The 22,453-nt window shown below is 39.8% G+C and overlaps 1 protein-coding gene across 1 annotated transcript in view; it reads right to left on the minus strand.

Annotated features, from left to right (window-relative positions):
• Positions 1–8,053, minus strand: part of DHRS11 (dehydrogenase/reductase 11) — a 72,848-nt gene extending 64,795 nt beyond the window's left edge. Inside the window, exon 1 of the mRNA XM_050929339.1 lies at positions 7,922–8,053. Coding sequence (XP_050785296.1) covers positions 7,922–8,053 — 132 coding nt within the window. The remainder of the gene's footprint in view (positions 1–7,921) is intronic.
• Positions 8,054–22,453: the final 14,400 nt, after the last annotated feature.

A 22,453-nucleotide genomic window follows, 5' to 3' on the forward strand; every position in this document is an offset into this window, starting at 1 on the left:
TCTGCAACTCCCTGGTAATCTTGCCTTTAGCTCTTATCTGATTTTCCGAGAGATTAAGAAATCTTGACATAGTATTTATTGCCCTAGATAAATTCCCCCACAAGACTACATATTTTCTCAGTTACCAATCTGCAGTAGGTTATAAAACATCTATACACAGTGGTTCCAGCCAGTTTAGTTTAGAAGGATAAGAGATTATGAATATGATTATTTTGTTTTGTTTTTAAAACAGTACCAGTTATGCTGCCTCAGTTAAAGATGGCTTGGATTTATATTCTATATACACAAGTTACGCTGGTTTATACATCAATGTATTAGATTTTAACACATCTGAGAGATATATACTGTAATACATCTTGCCTGCTCTCTCATTCCTGCTTCTTCAGCACCCACACTGCCTCTCTCCAATCCATTCAAATAGTCCGTGCCACCCCGGCTCCTTTTGACCTCTCCACTGCCTTGCCATTTCCCACTGCATCAAATACAGGTTTCTTCTCTTCCCCTTTAATTCCCTTCCTTATCTGCTCCTGCCTTTCATTGCATCGCTCCCACTGATGCCAGCCATGAATGCTTCATTTAGAATCATAGAAGATTAGGGTTGAAAGAAACCTCAGGAGGTCATCTAGTCCAATCCCCTGCTCAAAGCTGGACCAACACCAACTAAATCATCCCAGCTTCTCTCTTCTCTTATTTGCCTGCTTCACTCCCAAACATCCCCAGGCATTTTTCCACACTGCCCTTGACACATGAAATGCTCTCGCTGAACTAATCCATAAGTCCACTCATCTTTCATATCCTTACTCAAGACTCACTGCCCCTCTGATGCCTACAAGAAACCAGCCTCAGAAGAGCAGCAGTCAGGGATAGCCGACTGAAACTCCATTCCAAAATGGAACTTTCTACAACATAAGGTCAAAGCTTGTCAGCACAGGAGACAGCTTTCTTGGGGGCCAGTCTGAGACTGCAGAATGAACTTCCCTGGTTGCTAAGGACCACCAGAAACCTCACACCCTTCTATTCCAAGTGCAGGCTGCACTTCTTTAACCTCATCTCCTCTAACACAAACACAGAGCAATGCGGATGTTTAACTATGACCACCAACCAACCAAAACCCTAGCAAAACAAATCACTACACTGCACACTCAATTCTCCTCTGGGGACAGGATGAGAGAAAGAATGGCCTACACAAGACAGATGTTAGCGCATTACTTCATGCACAACTGGAAGACGCTCAGATACTACGGTGATATAAAAGAATCTAAACAGAATTAGAATATGGAACCTGGTCTTATCTAGGACACTTGGGTATCCGCAACACAATCTATGTACAAATAAATTACCAATATAAAATGTGCATTTTGTGCTGGTTATAATAAAAAGCAAAGATTTTAGAAGAGTGTTTCTGAGGTCCATGCTATACATAATGTACTTTTGCCAGAAAAAAGTTTGAGTAACAAAGACCATTAAGCTGAAATTTTCAAAAGTACTTATGAGATTTAGAGAGCACAAGGCTCATTGACTTTCCTGCCCTAAATCTTTTAGATGCTTTGGAAAGTCTCTCCTTTAAAAGTTTTGTGCACTCACCAACTTCAGCTACACAACTCAGTAAATTAACCAGCACTACCAGAGATGCCCAGCAGAAGCAAAAAGCCAATTTAAATGCAAGTCAGTATACACATTGCAATGGTGTTTATGTTGCTTCCCCAGATAGTAAATGTTGTGAAAGATGATCATCTGCGATTCAAGTTTTAGAGTGAACATTCATTAATGTTGTGTTTCACACAAGCAGGGCAGAACTTCCCTTTGTGAATGGATGGATAATAGAGCTGGGTGGAGTGAGGAGTCCAGTTTCACAAAGACCAGCCCAACTAGATTAACTAATCATATAAATCTCTAGCTCCAAGAGAACCGCACAACCCATTTGCAGGATATTATCTGCAACTTTTCAAAAAGATTCAAATGTAAGTGTTACCATATGCCAGTGCTTACGGACACCTAAAAGTGCAAAGGCGTATTAGCAACCGTGCAGATAGAATGCCATTCTACAGATATGATAATGAAGATGAAATGAAAAGGAAATAGCAAGATAAAAGGCCACTTTACCAAAGCCCTCCGTGGAATGCCAATAATAATTTTCATCTGTATAAGTCCTTTCACTTCACTACCACAAACGTAACCACTACTAACATTAAGGGCCTGATCCAAAGCCTTTTGAAATAAATGGTAAAACTCCCACTGATTTCAATGGGCTTTTGAATCAAGCCCTAAATAATTAAGCCTTCTAACACACTTGGTGAGTTAAGTAAGCAAGAGCATTTCCCTTTTACAGATCAATAAACTGAGGCACAGAAAATCAGACAGAGATGAGAACAGAACCCAGGAGTTCTGACCTTATAAAAAATTTGGGGTAAACTATTTGGGGTAAACAATTGATGACAGATTATGACAAACATAACTCTTGAATATGTATGTTATCGAACTTCAGATTGTAGCGCTTCGTTATCATAGCAGACTAACCTGACTCTCCATAGATCAATCTTATTGACAAGTTCTGCTTCTTTTTTAAAGGAAAATGCATACAATGGCATCATTTACAAGATATTACATAGAAAAAGAAAACATTAAATAGCCAAAAGACAATAGAGTCTTAAATAATCTGACAATAAACCAGTTTCCCCATGACAAATTGCTCAGCTCTCTGTCTACTGTGATCTCATCATCCCAGTCATTTTCATGAAGTACCTGGTTAGACAAAACCTGAATTTCTAATGTACACACAAATGGGGGGGCCTTTGTTTCATCTCAAAGATGTTTTGTCCTATATAGGTGACCTTTAAGCTCATGTCTTTAAAAATAAAACAACACCTCCCTGACCCTCAAAATATTAGAATGTATGGAAACGCAGTGTTGGTACTCTCACACTTCTATTGAGACTCTCGGGATATGAGGTGTTCTTCTTAAAGCCCCAGCCCCTGGAGTCACGTGATTACATGAGACTCAGCCTTTTTTTTAAGTAAGCTCCTGGTTCTCATGGTTGTGGAGAAAAGTTTGAACATGATACCCACAAACACACTACTGGCTGAAAAACAAGAAGGCAAATAAAGAGCAGCCCCCAAAAAATGTTTTGGATTCTGGAGCCGGACTTGTGAGTTTTGAATGCTTGGGGCTGGCAATACTGATTTGAGGCCACTCCAATTACCTTAATTCTGCCCCCTTCGGCCCTGTGCTCACAAAGGTTGGTCCCAAGCTTTCTGAAGTCAATAAGAATCTTTCCACTGACTTCAATAGGTTTTGGCTCAAACTCTGGACAAGACCTTGGCCCCTGAAAGTCAATAGCAAAACTTCCATTGACTTAAATGGAGTCAGGATTTTATCCTTTGCATATAAGATGGAGATATTAGATGGAAGACTTTTCAATGAAGTAGGATCTGATGAAGATTTTAAGAAGTTTGTAGCCTGTGTCTACCGACAAATCAAATTCACCTCCTTTGCAGGGTTTACCTGTGGAGTCAAGACTGGCGCACTTGGCTTTGGTTTTAAACCAAAGCAAAATTAATAACTCACAGGGAACAATCTATGTAATGAATCAAAGGCCTGATTCTCATTGGTAAATCAGCTTAGCTACATTGCTTTCACTGGATTGATGTTGATCTTTACAGCTGAGGATCTACCCTTCTGACTATTCTCTAGCTGCAAATCATCCACAACCAGCTTATACATTTTTCAGATTAATTCATTATTCAGATTTCAGCGGTCGCCGTGTTAGTCTGTATCAGCAAAAAAAACGAGGAGTTCTTGTGGCACCTTAGAGACTAATATTTATCTGGGCATAAGCTTCTTACCTCCTATTATCTGGCAAATGCTACTATCATAGCTTGCTTAGAAGAAGGTTATTGTAGTTATCTAATATTTTAAGCTTAAAATACTGTATATTAGTTAATTTTGATTGGACAGATGGGTCACATGACATTGTTTTCGCTTCCTGGCTGGTTAGGTGTAACTCTTCTATCTCAACCCATGAGGCTCTCTCTGTTCTGTTCCACTGATGGCAGCCCACTCCTCTCACCCCTATGTGGTTTCCCTCTGCCTTTCCCCATATGGTGGCCATCCAGTGTTTATAAACTCCACAAAGTTACATAAAAACTGCTTCAAATAACTGTACAATTCCATCCACAAAACTACTCCAACATAGCAGTTCCTGCCAAAACCAACAGATTAAAACAAATTTGGAGTATTGAGGCCAAACCATTTTGAACTTTTGGTGTCCACAAAATATATATGAACATGGTCCCAAATAACTTGTTTCATATACCTTAGGCTTGCCCAAAAAATTTCCTACACCGGCATTAAAACAAACAAACAAACAAAACAAACCCAACAAACCACATCTAACACTCAGCTAATTTGGTTTAGTTCTGGGAAAGTTTGCTGCAGGGACAAAACTGTGTTTAACATGAAAAGCTATTTTAACCTCAATTATGGCAAGACCAGCATTTCTCCATTGTTCAGACGGATTTGCAGGCCTAGATAAAATTTATTAAACCACACGTAAACAATAAGTGCCTTAAAATGCTGTATACCTCTGGTCAGCTCAGAACATAAACCAATTCTGTTTTTCAGACAATTTTTAAAATAATACTTTCCTACAACACAGAAGCTAAAAAACAACAAAGTTATATCTTAAATACAGGCAGCACGTGATAAATAAAGGTGGGGTTTGGTTGAGTTATGTTTAAAACTTAATGGTACAACTTCCAATTCTTCTTTTTGAACAAAGAGCTTTGTGAAAAACCTGATTAGAAACAGGGCAGGAATCTCAGGGGAAGAGCTGATGAAAGAAAAAGTTGAAATTCATTTCCATGGCTAGACTATGCAAGGCAAACAGAGACTATTGAACATGTATCTGCAGCAGCCCTATTGGTAATAAAGCCAAGAAACATTCCCTAGACGTCTTGGGTATTGTTCTCTATTACCACAGCCTACCTCCCAAAGCTTCACCATATATTATACATGTGTATTTGTGTCTTCGGAGTCTTGCCACCCCATTCCCCAGGCTCTAGTCTCCCAATTCAGGCTTGTTGAGAAGTATTTTTCCCCCTCTCCCTGTAGCAGCATAACAATAAAGTCAGCATTATTAGTACCTCAAATTTCCAAATACATTGCTGAAGATCATTAGAAGCTGTCAATATTTACATAAAACATGCTATTGCTTAGCTTTTAACTAGCTCTGTAGAGCCAATATTGCACAGAAAGATCTGTCTGGACAAAAGATAAATCAAACTTTTGGGAATCTTTCCATAATAAAAAGAAAAAAAACAACATGCCTTACTCTCTAGCAAAACCTAAATTTTACTTCCCAACTAAATTAACAAGCTATTTCCCCTCAAAGGATTAAAACCTAACGCGCTAGGCGACAAATTTAACTATCAAAATAGAATGAATACACAGACACAAACACATGTGTTTTTTTTAGATGTAACCTAATAAAAATTTAATAAGTAACTTCTAGCCAGTGATTTCTGGGAGGAATATAATTATAGTTGGCTAGTGGTATAACTTGACTCCACAACTGTCTTCCCAACTTACGCACTGAAGCCCCAGTTCACCCAAGCATTTAAGCATATATGTAAGACCTAGTGAATTCAAAACTGAACTTAAGGTTAAACATGTGTTTAACGGTTTTGATGAGTTGGGGCCTAAAAGATAATAAAACTGAATTACTGTACAAAGTGTAATCAAGCCGGCAAAGAAGAGAATATATTTTACATTTATTGCCAGGTGAGTCAATTAAATGTGCCTTTGACCATTATAACAGCAGCCACAAGATATGAGATGTGTAGTCTTGAAAAGAAAAATAGCACATACGTGAATGTATTTCACCCTTATAATCACAGGTGACTTGGATATCTTTAGTGAACTTCATTCACAGCCCTTTCCGGAAATGATACACATTCATAAACACCAGATTTCAAATTGATGTGAACAGTTATGCAGAATATTAAACCATTCTTCAGCTACATTTTATTAATTTTACATACTCATAAGTATTTATACTATGATATTTATTATTTTAACGTGGGTAACATCCAAAATGTACCACAAACCTTTCTAACAGAGCAAGGTGCAATTCCTGTCCCAAAGAGTTTAGATTATATTGGTAGCCTTGATGCAACAAGCGAAAGCCATAACAGATGAGGGAAAGAGGAGGATAAGCACATGGAGGTTTTTACAGAAATATAGTCATGAGGTCACCTAGTTGTTAAGGACATCTTGTTACAAGATATGTTCACCGTTATTCAGCAAACTAATATTACAATCTAATCTCACCACTATCCCTCTATTATCCCTTATGGATTTTCTACATTTCAAAATTGTATTGTGTTGGAACATAATTTTCAACAGTTGAATTAGTTGACATGATGCTTCTGACCACATCCGAGTCCTCTGTCTAGACCAGGACAAATGGTTTTTAGCTTCATATCAGCTGACTGATCATGAATCACACTTAGCTGATTCTGAATACAATTTGTCCACTTAGATGGGGTCAGAATCGTGTCAGCTAACTCATTTGTTCACAATCATTTTCAAACACTATACAATTCTGCAATGGAGCTAAGTCCTTGTAAAGCAAAATGCTCCCTTACCCAACTACTCTCCACAATCTCCCTCAAAACACTGATCCTTTTTCCCCCATGGTCCTTCTCAACCAACACGTCTTTACTATCCAACCCTCCTGGCTGCTCTATTTTAATATACAGTCAGCTGCATAATGTAATACTTTGCACTTCTATAAATATTTTCATCTACTGAGGTCAAAGTGTTTTATTAGTATTATTTAACTAGAGGGACACTCAGGTCAAACTTGGTCCTAAATTTAGGTTTTGTAAAAACCCATCTTTAGAAACCCTAGCAGCAATAGAAATATTTCCAGGAATTTTTACAATTTAATTGCAATGGCAACAGTTTTTATAATTGTTTTAATACCCATTTCCCTGAAATGTCTGCAACCTACACACTGCAGCATTGTGCTAGAACCTAAGAGTAAAACTGGACTACAAACTGGGCTCATAAATAGAAGTGAGATTGACGGGACTATTTTCCAAAGTCAAAACTGTGGAAAGTAAAACAAACAGCAAAAGTTATGAGAACTCAGTCCAGTTTTAAAATTTAAGCTAAAAACATTATTTCCAAAGATACTTTCCAAAAAATATGGGCCACGATTTTCAAAAATGGCTAGTGGTTTTGGGTACCCAGCCTGAGAGATACCTTCAAAGGACCTGAAGCTCAAAAAGTGCTAAGCACCCAACTTCTGAAAATCAGGTCCCTTTAACGGCACCTCAAATGAGGCCCCCCAAAATGCAGCCAACCAGAATTACCAGTTACTTTGGAAAAAATCTTGGTTTTGAATTTTTATCTGACAGATCAACAGAGAGCGAGCGTAAGGCTTGGGGAAACTATCAACCAACACAGGGGATGTGCAACTTTAACCAGTGACCTGAGAGGTGGGAAGGGAAGAGCTCTAGCAAATTTCAGATAGGAGAATAATAGGAGTTTAACTGGGGCCTCCCTCCCCCCCATGCACTGGAAGAATAATGGGGACAAGGGATGTTTGCAGAGTCCCCAGATCTCTTTCATCCCCTTTCCCTCCCTCGGGGGGGGTCTCCGGGCTCCCCTTGGAGGGGTTTTTCCCCCCTTCACAGCTGCTGAGAGAGACCCGTCAACCTGCCCCCTCCCCAGGCACCTCGGCTCCCGCACGTGGGGGGTGTATCCGGCATTGTGCGCAGCCCGCACCGGGAGCGCTAACAATGAAGGGGCTGGCGGGGAGGCTGCGCCCCGGCGGGGACGGAAATGTGGGGTCCCCCCCAGTATCATGGGATTCCCCCCAAAAGCCGGGGGGGGGCAGGGAGACCCCTCCCCCTACCTCTATCTTGTCCACGCTGCGGGCGCAGCCCACCACCTTCATGCCGTGCTGCACCAGAGCCCGCGCCACGGCCGCCCCGATGCCCACCGAGGCGCCGGTCACCAGCGCCACTCGGCCCGTCCAGCGCTCCATGGCCCCGGAGCCCAGCTACCCTCCTGCCCGCGGAGGATGAATCCTTCCCCGCCCCGCCTCCCGCCCCTTCTCCCAGCCCAGCCTCTCCCCCGCCTGTTACATATTCAGCAGCCGGCGCCGGCAGCCTCCCCCCCCCCCAGCCTGCCATGCGCTGAGTTTCCTCGGCCTCAGCGCTGCGGCTCCTGCCCGAGGGGGGAGAGAGGGGGCTGAGCACGTGCGGACTCGGCGCACACCGCGCAGGGAGGGGCGAGCGCGTTAACAGGAGCTGCCCCTGGAATAGATTATTGATAGGGCAGGAGCTCTGAGGAGCCTCAGGCATAAACCGACACTCCAGGGTGTAGGGTGACCAGATGTCCCGATTTTAGGTCTTCTTCTTATATAGGCTCCTATTACTCCCCCGTGCCTGTCCCAATTTTTCACACTTCTGTCTGGTGCCCCTACCAGGGTGTTATACACACATAGAAGAAATTGAGGGTCTCTGCCACAAAGGGAGGATAAGCTACACAGTCTCCTTTGCTCTGCTTTCTATTGTATTGGTGTGTTTATCTATGAATGTGTAAGGCACTCCTCTTGCATGAGAGCTCGCCTCAGCACTCCAGTAAGATAAAAAATGAGGGAAGGCAAAGCAGATGAGACAAATCCATTAAATCTTTGGGAGCAGAGACTTTTTGTGTAACAGTAGTACAATGCCTAACATGACAGAGCGCGTGCCTCTGTGCTACCACAATGCAGATAATAAAGTATAAAAATAGTAGTAAATAGGGTGACCAGACAGCAAATGTGAAAAATCGGGATGGAGGAGGGCTAATAGAAGCCAATATAAAAGATCCCAAAATCAGCACTATCCCTATAAAATGAAGACAGTTGGTCACCCTAGTAATAAGAAAGTAGAACCTCAGAGTTATGAACTGCCTCAGTTGGAACTAGAAGGACACAATCAGGTAAAAGCAGAGCAAAGAAAAAAAACAGAAAATACAGTACAATATTGTGTTAAACTACTAAAACAAAAGGGAAAGCAGCATTTTTCTTCTACAAGGTAGATTTTCAAAGCTGTATTAAGTCAATGTGCAGTTGTAAACTTTTGAAAGAACCATAACGTTTTGTTCAGAGCGATGAACAAACTCCATTCCGGAGCTGTTCCTACCTCCCAGGTTCTACTGTAGCTAGATTAAACAGAAAAGAAAGAGGGGTGGTTTAGGCATCCCACTGAGAGTCCAGACTTCATAGTTCTGGCCCTAGCTTTGCTAAAGACTGGCTGTGTGACCCTGGGCATGTCACTTCAAAGAGTTAGACTGCTGGCTTATTTGATAATCCCAGCCTTCATTTCTTTGTGCCTCAGCTCCCCATCCCTAAACCTGGGATAATAAAATACTACTTTTCTCTCACCTTGTCTGTCTTGTCTATTTAGACTGCAACATCTTCAGAGCAGGGACTGTCTCACATATACATACAGCAACAATTACAATAAGTCCCCAATCTTGGAGGAGGGGGCTTCCAGGGCTACCCTAATAGAATAAGGATGGTTTTATGGTTAAGGCACAGGACACAGTCAGGACAGCTGGGCTGTAGTTTCAGCTCAGCCTAAGCCTGGCTGCATGACCCTGTGCAACTCATTTAACTTCTCTGTGCCTCAGAATCCACACCTGTTAAATAGGGAAAACACTTTCCTGCCTCACAGGGGAAAAGGGGTTGTCAGGATAAATTCACTAATATTTGTGAAGAGCTCGACATTACAGGCATCATAGAAATGCCTCTAAATTAAAAAAGGATAGACACCAGTGTACCTGCTGCTATTTATTTTGGTTTATACAATGCTCCTATTACAAAAAAATCTACCTCCATGAAAAAAAAAATTTAAAACACAGAATATATTAGTGTCAAACTCTCACAGCTCAAAAACTGTGACCTACAGAACTGAAGGCCTGACTCTACACTGGAGGAGCTTTTGTATTCATGGAAGCAACATCGGGCTCTGAGATTACCTAGTTCAAAGAAAGAGCCTGATTCTTAAGTATCGTTGGCTTCAGCACCTCAGCATTTCACCAGGAGAGCTGGATACATAGATGAGCTTTGCACCCAGGGTTCTGTAGCCTACTTCCTCCAAGAGTCTGACAAAGCCTGACTGTGTTATTCCTGCTGCAGGCCCTGTAGGTTTACCTATGCACTGAGGGTTTCCCAGGAGACTGCAGCAGGTTGGAGTTTTATTTCTGAGCTGAAGGGAATTTCTGAGAGGTCTGTTTTGTCACTTGCAGTGCTTTGTACATGCAGCTAAAAGATTAGGAGAGTTTCATATTTAACAATATATTATGTAACAAATAAATACAAGTCTTCAGAGTTGGCATCCCTTTACACAGAATAAAAACAATAGATCAACCAGGCAGGAACAACAACCAGTTAACTTGCTACCCACCTCTTGTCTTTTCTTACTTTTAAAACTAACTTTTAAGCTAATGCTTGAGCAAATAGATGAACTTTGCCTTTGTTGAAAGAACGGAAGGAGGAGAGGATGGCTTAGTCAGTCAGAGCCAGTCCAAGGGTCATCAGGAACATGCAGTCAACCATGAGTCTATTCTGTCCATAATTCCCTCTTCTCCATCAGGCTGACACTGCCCAGGCTAGGAAAAAGCACAAAGGGAAGGAACACAGCTCAGACCATTGACAGGAGGCAGAGGAAGGCAACACCTGTAGCAATGTAGTAACATTCTCTTGCAATAGAACAAGATGCTTGCATGAGAAGTGGGGGCAATGAGATCCTCATGATGGCATGGGAGAGTTTCATGAAGACTTGGAGAAGTGAATTGGGTCTGGCAGCAACAGGGAGACAGGAACTTAGCCTCAAGGGGCTAAACATCAGGATTTAAATACCTAGTCTCTCTGGGACTGAAAGTTTAAATTCCAGCAGCATGGACTCAGCCCATCGCTTAGAAGGTAGATTAACCAGGTACCAGGCAGTGTAGAGGGAAGATTTGCTCTTCTCTGCATGGATAGCAAAGATCCCCTGGCATCTCTTGTAGGTGCAGAGATTCACGTCCGTGTTCTTAACCAACATTTTCCTCTCTACACCATTGTTGAATTAGTCGGTTGCCACCCTCAAACCCACTGATGACTGCATTTCCATGGTGCAGTAAGTATATATTTTGCAAAGTGCTTTGTGATCTTTGAGCTCAAAAAGGGCTATAAAATGTGAGATATTTATACAGATCAACCAGATGAACTCCAGATAGAAAAAAAAACCTGACGGGAATACTTTTATCTTTTTAACACTGTAAGACATTGAGAGGAACCAGCAAACACCAGTACATTTACAGATTAGAAAAACAAGTACTACATTGAACTGGAGGGTTTGGTAAAGCCAATGACAGCAACAATAAATGGGAAAAAAAAATCAAGTCTGTGTGTAGAACAGAGTATTTCATCCAGAATGACAGTCTGTACCATGTATCTGGGGACAGTTAAAGGTGACTGTCAAACATTTAAAAAAAAAAAATTATATATATATATATATATATATATATATATATATATATATATATATATATATATATATATATATATATATATATATATATATATATATATATATATAAACATATATATATATAAACAAACAAACACAAACACACTCTGTTTCACCCCTTCTTCAACCCAGTTCATCCTTGTTTCGACTCCCAGTGCTGCCGCCATCAGACTGAGGACTGTTTGTCGATCAATGCCTTAAGGAGGGCAACTGTTACTGCCCCAAGTCTGTTGCTACCAGTGATGAGCATGGGTTGGATAGATAGCTTAGGCTACATAACATTTTAGCTTCTCTTCTACAGAGTTTGCCACTTCAGCCTTACATGGAACTTTTAAAATCAAACCTTTTATTTGTTTGGCAAAAAGATCACTCAGTCCAGTCAAACTGAACTGAAAGTTCACCCAGCAGCTTTGATGGGCAAACAGATGAAGTCACGGCTACCTTGTCTTCTAGCATTATTTATTTGCATTACAGTAGTGCCTTGAGGACCTAGCCAAGATCAGAACACCGTTGCGGTAGTCTTTGTACATGCACATAGTAAGTCCTGTCTGAGGAGCTTAATGACTAAACAGACACAGGATGGGAGGGAATAAAAAGGGATCTCCACCACCTGTTTACGGAAAGGGAACGGAGATACAGAGAAATGGTGACTTGCCCGAAGTGCCAACTGAATCCAGATCCAGTCCAGTGCCTTAACTGTAAAGCCATCCCTTCCTTCACTTAGACTTCTTGTTTTAACTTGAGTCAAAACACCTTTTTTTCCTGGCTTAGGTAGGCAATAGTCAGCGTCTCCACCTCAAGAGATAAGTCTCGGGAGTGCAGGTCCTAATGTCTGAAACAAATCAAGTGCCCATTAAATGGAATAGGTTCAATTATTCCCACAAAGTGCTCAAAAGTCACATTATGAATAAGAAAAATCTGGAGAGTCAAAGGGAAAAACTGTAAATTATGGCTTTTGAGTGAGCCTTGGCAGCCTTCCACAGTGAGGAGATAGAGAGGTTCTTAAATAAGTTAGTGCTGAGAAGTTGAGACTCACAGTGTTAGGGCTGAATTTTTAGAGGTGTTGAATGATGATCGCAATGGGAGATAGGAGTATTCAGCATTTCCAAAAGTCAGCCTCCAGGTCATTTTTTTTTTTTTGGTCAATCTGCCCTTCCCACAAACCCACCCCTTGGAAGCTGTAGGTTTCTCTTGTTGCCTACCATGCTTATTATTTGTACTGCAGTAACATATAGGGCCCAGGGAGATCAAGGCCGCATTCTGCTAGCCAGTGTATATACACATATAATAAGAGACAGCCCCTGCCCCAAAGAGATTACAGTCTAAACAGACAAGCCAGATAAAAGGTGGGAGGGAAAACAAAGGTACAGAGAGCTGGAATGACTAGCCCAAGGTCACACAGCCAGTCAGTGAGAGTCAGGAATAAAACCTAGGTATCCTTCATTCCAGGTCCAGGGCCCTACTCACTAAATCATGCTTGCTCTATCCCTATGGTTTTGAACATGCAGTATCTGTAAGACTCGAAATGTATAGAAAACCTGAGAAAAACTGAGTGAGGTTGGCATTTAAATTTTCTTCTAATTATTTCTGAGAGAGAGAGAGAGAGAAAATCCTTTAAGGAATGTATTTGTACCAGACAACTGATGTCACAAGTTATGTCATTTTGCAGTGATATGGTTAATTTAACTTCGGAGCTGAGCAATCAAGTCTCCAACGACTACCCGTTACTATTTCTACAGCACTTTAGCACTTATGACCCTTTGAACACATAAGAGAACAAAATCATACCCCAAAGATCTTTAAAGTTAAGGACCCAATCGCAAAAGATGTAGGTCAATCCTTAGTATTCTTTGAGCTCAGTGAGGGTTGAGGGCACTCAACAGCTCGCAGGAGTTGCCCAGCCCTTCCCAGGATGAGGCCCTAAATACACAACCTCAGCAATGCAAGCTGTATGAAGGGGAAATCTGCAAGGGGTATGAAATCTTTAAAGATAACTGCTTACAATTCACAAGGCTGGAAAAGGGGCCTCTGTCAGGGACACTCATGCAAAACAGAAGCAGCACATGTCATTGGGACTAGCTAAGCCTTAACTTAGTTTCAGACGCTGACCAGAATACAAAATTATCAGGCTATGTAAACCTTAGCAGAAAGAAAAAGCCCATAGGACACACGGCAGCCAACAATACCCAGGAGATTGACAATAATGGGCTTAAACTTCCATTGACAGCAGGAGGATCGTCAGTGGGTCCTCGACTGGGCCAAATTCATCCCTGCCTGTAATGCTATTGATTTGGTGGAAGTGATAGTATTTTTAAGGAAGTTCATTTACAAGCTAATCACTATGGCAGGTGCTTTTGAATTCAGATAATATAGCTCTATACAAAACAACGTGAAATACAGGAACCACCATCGACTTCATGGGCAACTTCCCCCAAAAGTCAGAAAGCTTTTGCTGTGAAGATAAGGGAATCGTGTAAAATACAGTAAACTGAGTATGATTTCACTTACATGCTGATAGTTACAGGAATAACGACTGTGGAGTGATTAATATCACTGTCTTACTTGTCAATCATGCTTCCATTGAAATCAATGGACATTTCACCATTCACTTAACTGGGATCAAGATCTGGACCTTAATTTGGTCCACAGCAAAATCAGAAGCTACATTGTACTTAGTACCAGAAAATGACCTAAGTATGATAAATAAGATACAAGTTGATGATGTACCTGGGGTCACGGGATAATTATAGCAGCAGTCTCCTGTGTGCTATAATTAGAACTGTGCCAGTGTTTCCATTTTAAGTTCAGCTTCATGGGAGTTAAACAGTCACACTGGACTGGAATGTCACATATAAACACTGCTTGAAAAAATGTACACAAATTAAAGAGAAATCATGTGACTGTTTTTGCAGCAAACAGAAAACAACAACCAGGCTAAATCTGAGGTGTAATTCTAATGAAAGCAGATGAGTTACAAAAGGAATGAATATAGCCCAATATAATCAAAGTTTTCAAGATGATCTTTCCTTCTTTTTGGAGCACTGGGGCATGGAGGATGCGATTTAAAACAAAATTATGGGGATTTCGGTGCTTTTGAAGTTACAAAAGCAAACACTTCACTACAGCAGAGAAGTAAACATTTTTCACAACTTTTTTTTTTAAACCACATAATTACATGGACTCCTGAGTACACGAAACTAAACTGAAAGGTTACAAAGCCAAGATGCTGATGGAGTGTTGAAAAAATCTACTACCCAACCTCCTGAAACTGTTGGAGTTATTCTGGATGAAACCACACGGACACACAGGATAGAACTTATCAGAAGGTTGAACCAACTGCTGAGTGTTAAACTGTGTTGGGAAAAGGTAACTAACCATATAGCAAGTGTGCTGAGCCCGAAAAGGACAGTGGTAAGAAAGAAGATAGTTACATAGTCTAATTTCATAAATTACACATTAATTTAATGACATAATTATACAATAATCAATGAGGTGGGGGGAACCCTGCCTAATTACGTATTTAATTGAGACAAGGAAGCATCCAAAGGGACACAGCCTTGCAGATAAACAACAGGGATATTTGCAGCAATCCTATTTATCCATAGACACACCTGATATGCCTGAGTAGCTGAGATGGCTTGTTTAGATCCTTACATTGTGACTAACTAGATACAGGTTCCTCAACAACAGAGCTGCTGCAGGTGTCTGCACATACTGCTTCTGAATGCCAGCTGTAGGTAACATATTTGGATGCAGGTCAAGCCCATTACCTTAATGTGTAGAACAAATGAGGGCCCCCAATCCTGGAAAGATTTATCAGTGCGCTGAACTTTACACTCTATAATGGGACTGGTCAGTGTGTAAAGTATCAGAGGGGTAGCCATGTTAGTCTGGATCTGTAAGAGCAGCAAAGAATCCTGTGGCACCTTATAGACTAACAGACGTTTTGGAGCATGAGCTTTCGTGGATGAATACCCACTTCGTCGGATGCATGTAGGCCACTACATGCATTCGACGAAGTGGGTATTCATCCACAAAAGCTCATGCTCCAAAACGTCTGTTAGTCTATAAGGTGCCACAGGATTCAGTGTGTAAAGTTAAGCACATGCAGAAGACTTTGTTGTGAATAGACAATTAATGAACCAAAAGCACCCGGTGACCAGAAAACTGGGAAGTTTTCATGCAAGTCCCTTTTGTTTGGACTTTGATGACTGGAAATAAAGAAGACCTCAAGGAGACTTTTACCTTGCTGACTTTCCTGTGCTGTTTACTTTGCTGTCCATGAATGCAGAGCTGGTTAGCTTGTGAAAATACCTCCCTTCTTCACCTTCTCCACATCATAGAATTGTAGATATAAAAGATGAAAAATCTCCCTTATGTCATCCAGTCCACGTCCCTGCCAATGCAGGATGGTTCCTTAGCATACATTTACTAGCAAGTTATCTAGTCTGGTTTATATGTTTCAAGCAAAGGGGCTTACAACACTTCCTTGTGGAACTATCAGATCAGTCTGTCATGGGCAAAACTTTTCCTGATATTCAGCCTAAACTTTCCTTTAACATCACCCCACTTCTCCTAATCATACTCCATTTTATTATCTCAAATAATTCTAATAGGGTTAGGTATGACTAAAAATAATTTACTGATATTGATGGCACATATTAAATATAATTTAAAAATGGAAATTCATACACACAGACCAGCTTTTAAGTAAAATATGATGGTGATAGAGTGAAACCAAGAAAATTTAGCCAACTCAGAAGGGTACAAACTTTCTCCAAAACCTAAGCCTAAAGTGGATTCTAAGAGGCATCTTAATTTAAAAAGGAAAAGTGCTGCCTCTTTGAAATTTGGAAGCCTTTAAAAATTGATGGGGCACCAAACCAAACTGCATGCACTCCAATACATTGCAGGTGTTGAAAAAGCAGTTTGACATTTTTACAAGTCCACCCAATTTAGGAAGCATCTCAAAAGACTAGTAAGAGGCAGTCTAATATTAGTGCATGTGGGGGTGGTTGTTTGTGATCTTTTTTGATAGGCTTATGGGAGCCACTGATGGAGCCAAATCACCACAAGCCCTATAAATTACTGCCATCCAGAGGCAACTTACCTCTCTCCCCCATTGTCACTGTGAAAAATATATTTGTGTGTATTCAGGTTCTTGCAGAGAAGAAGTGCATAGTCCTATTCAACAGTGGAACAGCAGGACTAGGTCATATAATTTTAAAGGAAAAATGCAGGGACACAGACAGTAGGATATTACAGAAGACTTCCTTTAATTTCAGCTGTGAGAAAAAGTCTGGGGGAAAAACATTTCATAAGATCAAATGGGAAAAATGTTCACAGGATAAGCAAAGCTTAATTAAGGACTGTCAGCTTCCTTCATAAGAAACAAAGATCATGTTTTAATAATTTGTGGGAATTCTTTTGAGAAAACTGCTGAATAATAACTGCTGATACAAAAGACAGGATATTTGATTTTATGAAAGAAGAAAGCTGGGCTGTCAGACCACATATGTTACACAATGTTTGGAAAAATAGATGTTATGATCTCAACCACATTTTGGAAGTCATGAAGGCATAGACCCTCTGGACACTCTTTACATCCCAGACAAATGGACAGGTCTTAGATTAGAAAAAACTAGATGCAAATAAATGGGCAAGTAATTTTAACCTATACACAGTTAAAGGGCCTGAATTTGAAAGATGCTGAGCACTTGCAACTCCTAATCTGATCTTCCAATAAAATAAAACTAAAAACCGTGATCATGATAACATCTTAAGCAGCAGTGCAGAAATATTATATGAGTACTCTGATGACTAAGTATGTGGCAAGGACCATACACTAATATCAGGGTCATTGTATGCAGAAGTCTATAGGTCAAAATCTGTAATTTCTCAGTCACCATAGGTACGTTATTTCTGCAAAAGTAACTTCAATCATGCACTTGAAGTCCAGCTACATATAGATGCCCCAACACAGGGCATAGAATCTCAAAACTAGATCTAGAGTCAAATTTTAGCTGCAAGTCTGTCTTTCCTCTAGGCTGACGATAAACATTTTTCAGGTCCAGGTTTATTAAGTAAGTACCATGCTCCCGGATCAGAATTCATGCTGTGGTGGAGGGAAGCTAACAACTCAACAGAATTCTTCTACCCTGGACACCCCTGCTGGATGCAACTTCTCTTGCGGATAGATACATTTTCCTGCCAGCAAATACACAAAATTCTCAGTGAGTCCATCTGGTGTTACTCCTTTCCAAAGCAGGAAAATAAAATGCCCAAATACTCCCCTTCAAGATTTATCTACAAACTACAATCTTTAGCTTTCTGTTCGAAACCATCAGGAGCAGCCACTTGCTATAGGAGCCCACAGGAAAAAAAACCCCAACCAGATTTGAAATAGATGCTTTCCTTCCACCTTCACTATCTATCCTAAAGTGCTGTTTGGTTTAAAGGTTTATTTCCATTTCCAGCATACAAGAATGAAAATATACAAGTCTGTAGGAAGTTAACAAATCCTAGAGCAACATCCAGGAGTCGTAAGTACAGTATTCAGCATTTCACTGAAGTATGAAGATACCAAATTAAAAAATATATATGAATATGAAATTTTGGGTTATACAGATTAAAAAAAATACAAAGTAGCACTTCTTTAGCTCATTTGAGAGGACGGGAACTAAAAGATCTCTCTTCCTTAAAAGCTGAAGTATCCTTAAGTGTTTTTCAACAAATGCAACATGAAACCAGAAAAGCGCCATCAACTGGACAATAGTGCTAAGTGCACAGTCCTTTGGTTTGTCTTTTTTAGCATAAGGAGCTGAAAAAAAAAATATCATGGATTTGCCATACCAAAAAAAAAAGAAGTCTTGAAACGGTGGTTAAAAACAAAACCTCTAGATTCACTTTCTTATTATATCAAAGGAGGTGCTCTAAAGAGAAGGGGGCACTTTTTACAAGGGCATGTTATTAGAGCAGTGTGAACTTTTTTGGACAAATAGTTTATTCACCAAAAAGAAGCAGTTTCCAGAGGAATGAGATTACTCACAAATTTGTATCTAATTCCTGAACAGTTTCAGCTTTAAAAAAAAAAAAAAAAAAAAGTCATGTTTCAACATTTTTAAATGAAATATTTTGACTTTTTGAAATGTTTTGACATTTAGCTAGATTAAAAACAAAAAAGCAAAGCATGTACAAAACCAAAGAAAAATATCCTTTCGGATTGAATGAGATGTTTTGTTCAACCCAGAACAATATAGTTAAGTTTGGGTTGAACAAAATGTTTACTTCAACCTGAAATGTATTTCTCAGTTTATTTCATCAAGTAACCCCCCCCCAAAAGTCTATCTTGGGTTAAGCTGAACCAAAAAAGGCCATACTAAAAAAAATAAAAAAATAAAAAATTGTTCAGCTCTACACATCCTGTCAATTTTGTTCTCCAGATATATTGTCCGTTTCCGTTTATATAGTCCTCCATAAAAAGGGCAAGCATCTATTTTCTTACAGCCCACCTCTGCAAGTCCTTGATGTATAGAATGCTCTATCCAAATAATTCTACTTTACAAACTTGATTACTCAAATTCTGGGGTAAGGGAGACTGAGCCTGCCTAACTAAAGGTTTTGGTTAATAATGGAATTTTTCATGCAATTAATTATATTGTAAACTCCCTCAAATAGATGTCAAAGGAACATGACCAGGTTTCAGATAGTTGGAGTTCTAGATAATTGTTACATTGTATACTCATGAAGAGCTGTGTCCCTCAAAAGCTTGCCTCTTTCACCAACAGAAGTTGGTCCAATAAAAGATATTACCTTACCCACCTAGTCTCTCTGATACCCTGGTACCTACATGTCTATAAACAACACTGCAAACATTAGGTGCATGAATCACAGTTGCCCGGATAAAGAAATGGTTACTTACACCTTATATAACTGTGATCCTTCAAGATATATTGTCCCTATGAATCCTGCTGTAAGTGAGCATCCTCTCCATGCATGAGATCAGATTCTTTTATCAAGCAGTATTTTGGGGATTGCACATATGCCGCGCATGCCCTCACACCCCTGAGGATATAAAAGCAACATATGGCCAATCATCATTTTCTTTCACCAATACAGAATCAAGACTATAGGACTCCACAGTAGCAAAGAAGAGTGGGTTGTTAAAAATTCACCGTCTAGGTATACTTAATTCTGTCTCTCCAGGTGGACAGATGAACTAGTTGACTTCTTGAGGTCCCTTTCAGTCCCATGTTGTTATGATTCTATGATTGTTCATTTGTGCCCCATTTACCAATCTATCCAGGTTGTTCTGTATCAATGATCCATCACTATGTATCATTCCTCCAGTTGTGTCATCCGCAAGCTTTATCAATGATTGTTTTCTTTCAAGTGTTAAATAGCATAGGGCCTAGAACAGATTACTACTAGAAAATGGGACCCTATTAGAAATAACTGACAATGAAGATTCCCTATTTACCATTCCATTAAGACTCATCCATGGCCAGTTTTTAACCCACCTACCATGTTGCTGTTGTAATATGGGAGTGTTAAATCAGTTATTTTACAAGTCAAACAGATGATCCACAAAAATGGTTTCAGTAGTCACACGGCTAATTAAGACTTCTCTATTTCTTTGTACTTGCATAAAACAGTTTCATTCAGCTGTGTGGTTTGGCTATGCTTGAAAGTGACATTTTTACTATATTAAAAGTAAAATCCTAATGTATAACTTAAATTAGTGAAAGCAACTAAGGCAAGAAAAGATTCCCTCCCAGCCTGTTCTCATTCCAGCCAAAAAATGCAACTTTGCTCTAGACTTCAGACATATGAACCCGCTTTGTAAAAGCAAAGAAAGCCAACCATGTTCTTACTGATGACTACAGCATCTCTGTTTCTGAAGTCTCTAAAATCAACAGAAATAAGAGGTGGAAGCCAAGAGAGAAAAACTTTATGCCCATCCAAAAACATCAACTTTTATAGTAGAGGACTTCAATTCAAACATGCGTAAAGATTGTGTAATCACTTGCATCTCCTCCCTAGCAGTTTGATTATTGGCTACAGAAAGTTTTGGATATTCTTTTGACTAGATTGTTCCTTTCTGCTTACTTAGTAGGCCAGCAGCATGATCAGAGATCTACCTGTATATTTCATCAGAGATTTAGTCTTACTAAATACAGATTTTCCAAGTTAACCAGGAAAAGAACTATTTCCACATTAAAGAACTTGTGTTCAAGACCACATTTTATCAAATCAGTGTTTTTTAAACGTCTACAAAAATGAAGTGAGACACTGAATCAGTGGAGTGCAAGACAATTTCATTGTACAAAATATAAATGTGGAAGCTTCTGCTCTAAGAACCAACAATTTTAAGTGAGTTTTGCATGTTGATTAATTTGTGTGCTTTGGGTTTGTTTGTTTTTTTAAATCTACTTCCCTTAGCCCCATCTCATGAAGTACACGGATGATTCTATGGCCTGCATACAGTCTTTGGAAAATGCACCGCCATTAAAACCAAGTTCTGAGTGAAGTACAAGGTAAATGCAGGATACAACTGGCTACAATCAGTCATAAAGTAAGGGGATAGTTACCGACTAACCCCAGTTGTACCAATTTACTCCAGCTGAATTTAGCCTACTGCACACAACAACCTATGTAATCCACATCTACCTAGAATCAGAAGGCTAATCATTTTTCATGCTGGTATATATTTCCCACCCCTCCTATCCTCAGTACTGAACAAATAATCCCATCAGATTAATAGGCTGCAACATATATAATTACTGTATTTTTAAACTAACCAAGGCTGAATGTACATTTGTACAAAAGCACCCATATTCACCTACTTAAAACCAATCTTCCAGGCTTCCACCAGCCAAGACATCCACCACTCCAGTAAGCAACCTTCCAGGTATGTTGAAATACTATCTGCTTTTAATTTGTTCAAATGAAGCTCCCAGTCTGTTCTGCGAGGGAAGGAGGGAACTAAGGAAGAGACATTGAGATACTACTCATCAGTACCAGCATTTGTCTTGGGGAAACTACTGACTTGGCTTTCAGACATAGCATTGAATCAGTTTGTATGGAAAAGGGTTGTAGGTCAACTCAACTCAGTTCTGTTATCAAAACCTACACACAGGGACCGATGGTACAGTAGTTTAGCTGCACTGAAGAGACTTGGTAATACTTATGTCCACAATGTTATGAAAAGCAGAAACATCTAAACCAACGTTTACTATGCATATTAATAAATATTCTTTATTTAAATTTTGCACATTGCGCTTTAACATATTACATCCAAAACATTTTGCAAATGGATGTCTATTTGTAAAATCTTATATTCAGCTCGTCATTCTGTACAGAATTATAGGTACAACATTACTTTGCCACTAGGTTGCTTTTTGTAAGTCTCACAGTAAGAGAAACATGTAATGAAAAAAGAGATGGCATAAATTATAAGAGGCTTGCACAGCTACTCAACTAAAGAAACAAGCCTGAAGAAAGATCAAAATTAAACGAAATCACCTCCACCAATCTCCCCACCGGGGGAAAAAAAAAAAAACACGACAAGAAAAGAAAAAGAATCACATTGATTTTAAGATAAAATTTTGCCATAAGTCACTAAATTAAGTTTTTGAAAGAGAAGGCGCAGTAGTCATCTCGAGGATTTCAATGAAAGACAGAGCTATTTTATTGTATTTAGTTCGCTCCAGCGGTTGTCAACCAACCACTACAAATGGGCCTCTTGTGATCATTTAAGCGGCAGTATTTATTAAATTTCTCCTTCAGATGCTGTCGGTACTGTTCTCTATTGCTGTAAAAAGACTTGTTGTTTGCCATAAATGACTGTATTTCGTCTTGCGAGATAAAGATTTCCTCATCAG

This window comes from Gopherus flavomarginatus, chromosome 19, assembly GCF_025201925.1.
Source record: "Gopherus flavomarginatus isolate rGopFla2 chromosome 19, rGopFla2.mat.asm, whole genome shotgun sequence".
Classification (NCBI taxonomy): Eukaryota; Metazoa; Chordata; order Testudines; family Testudinidae; genus Gopherus; species Gopherus flavomarginatus.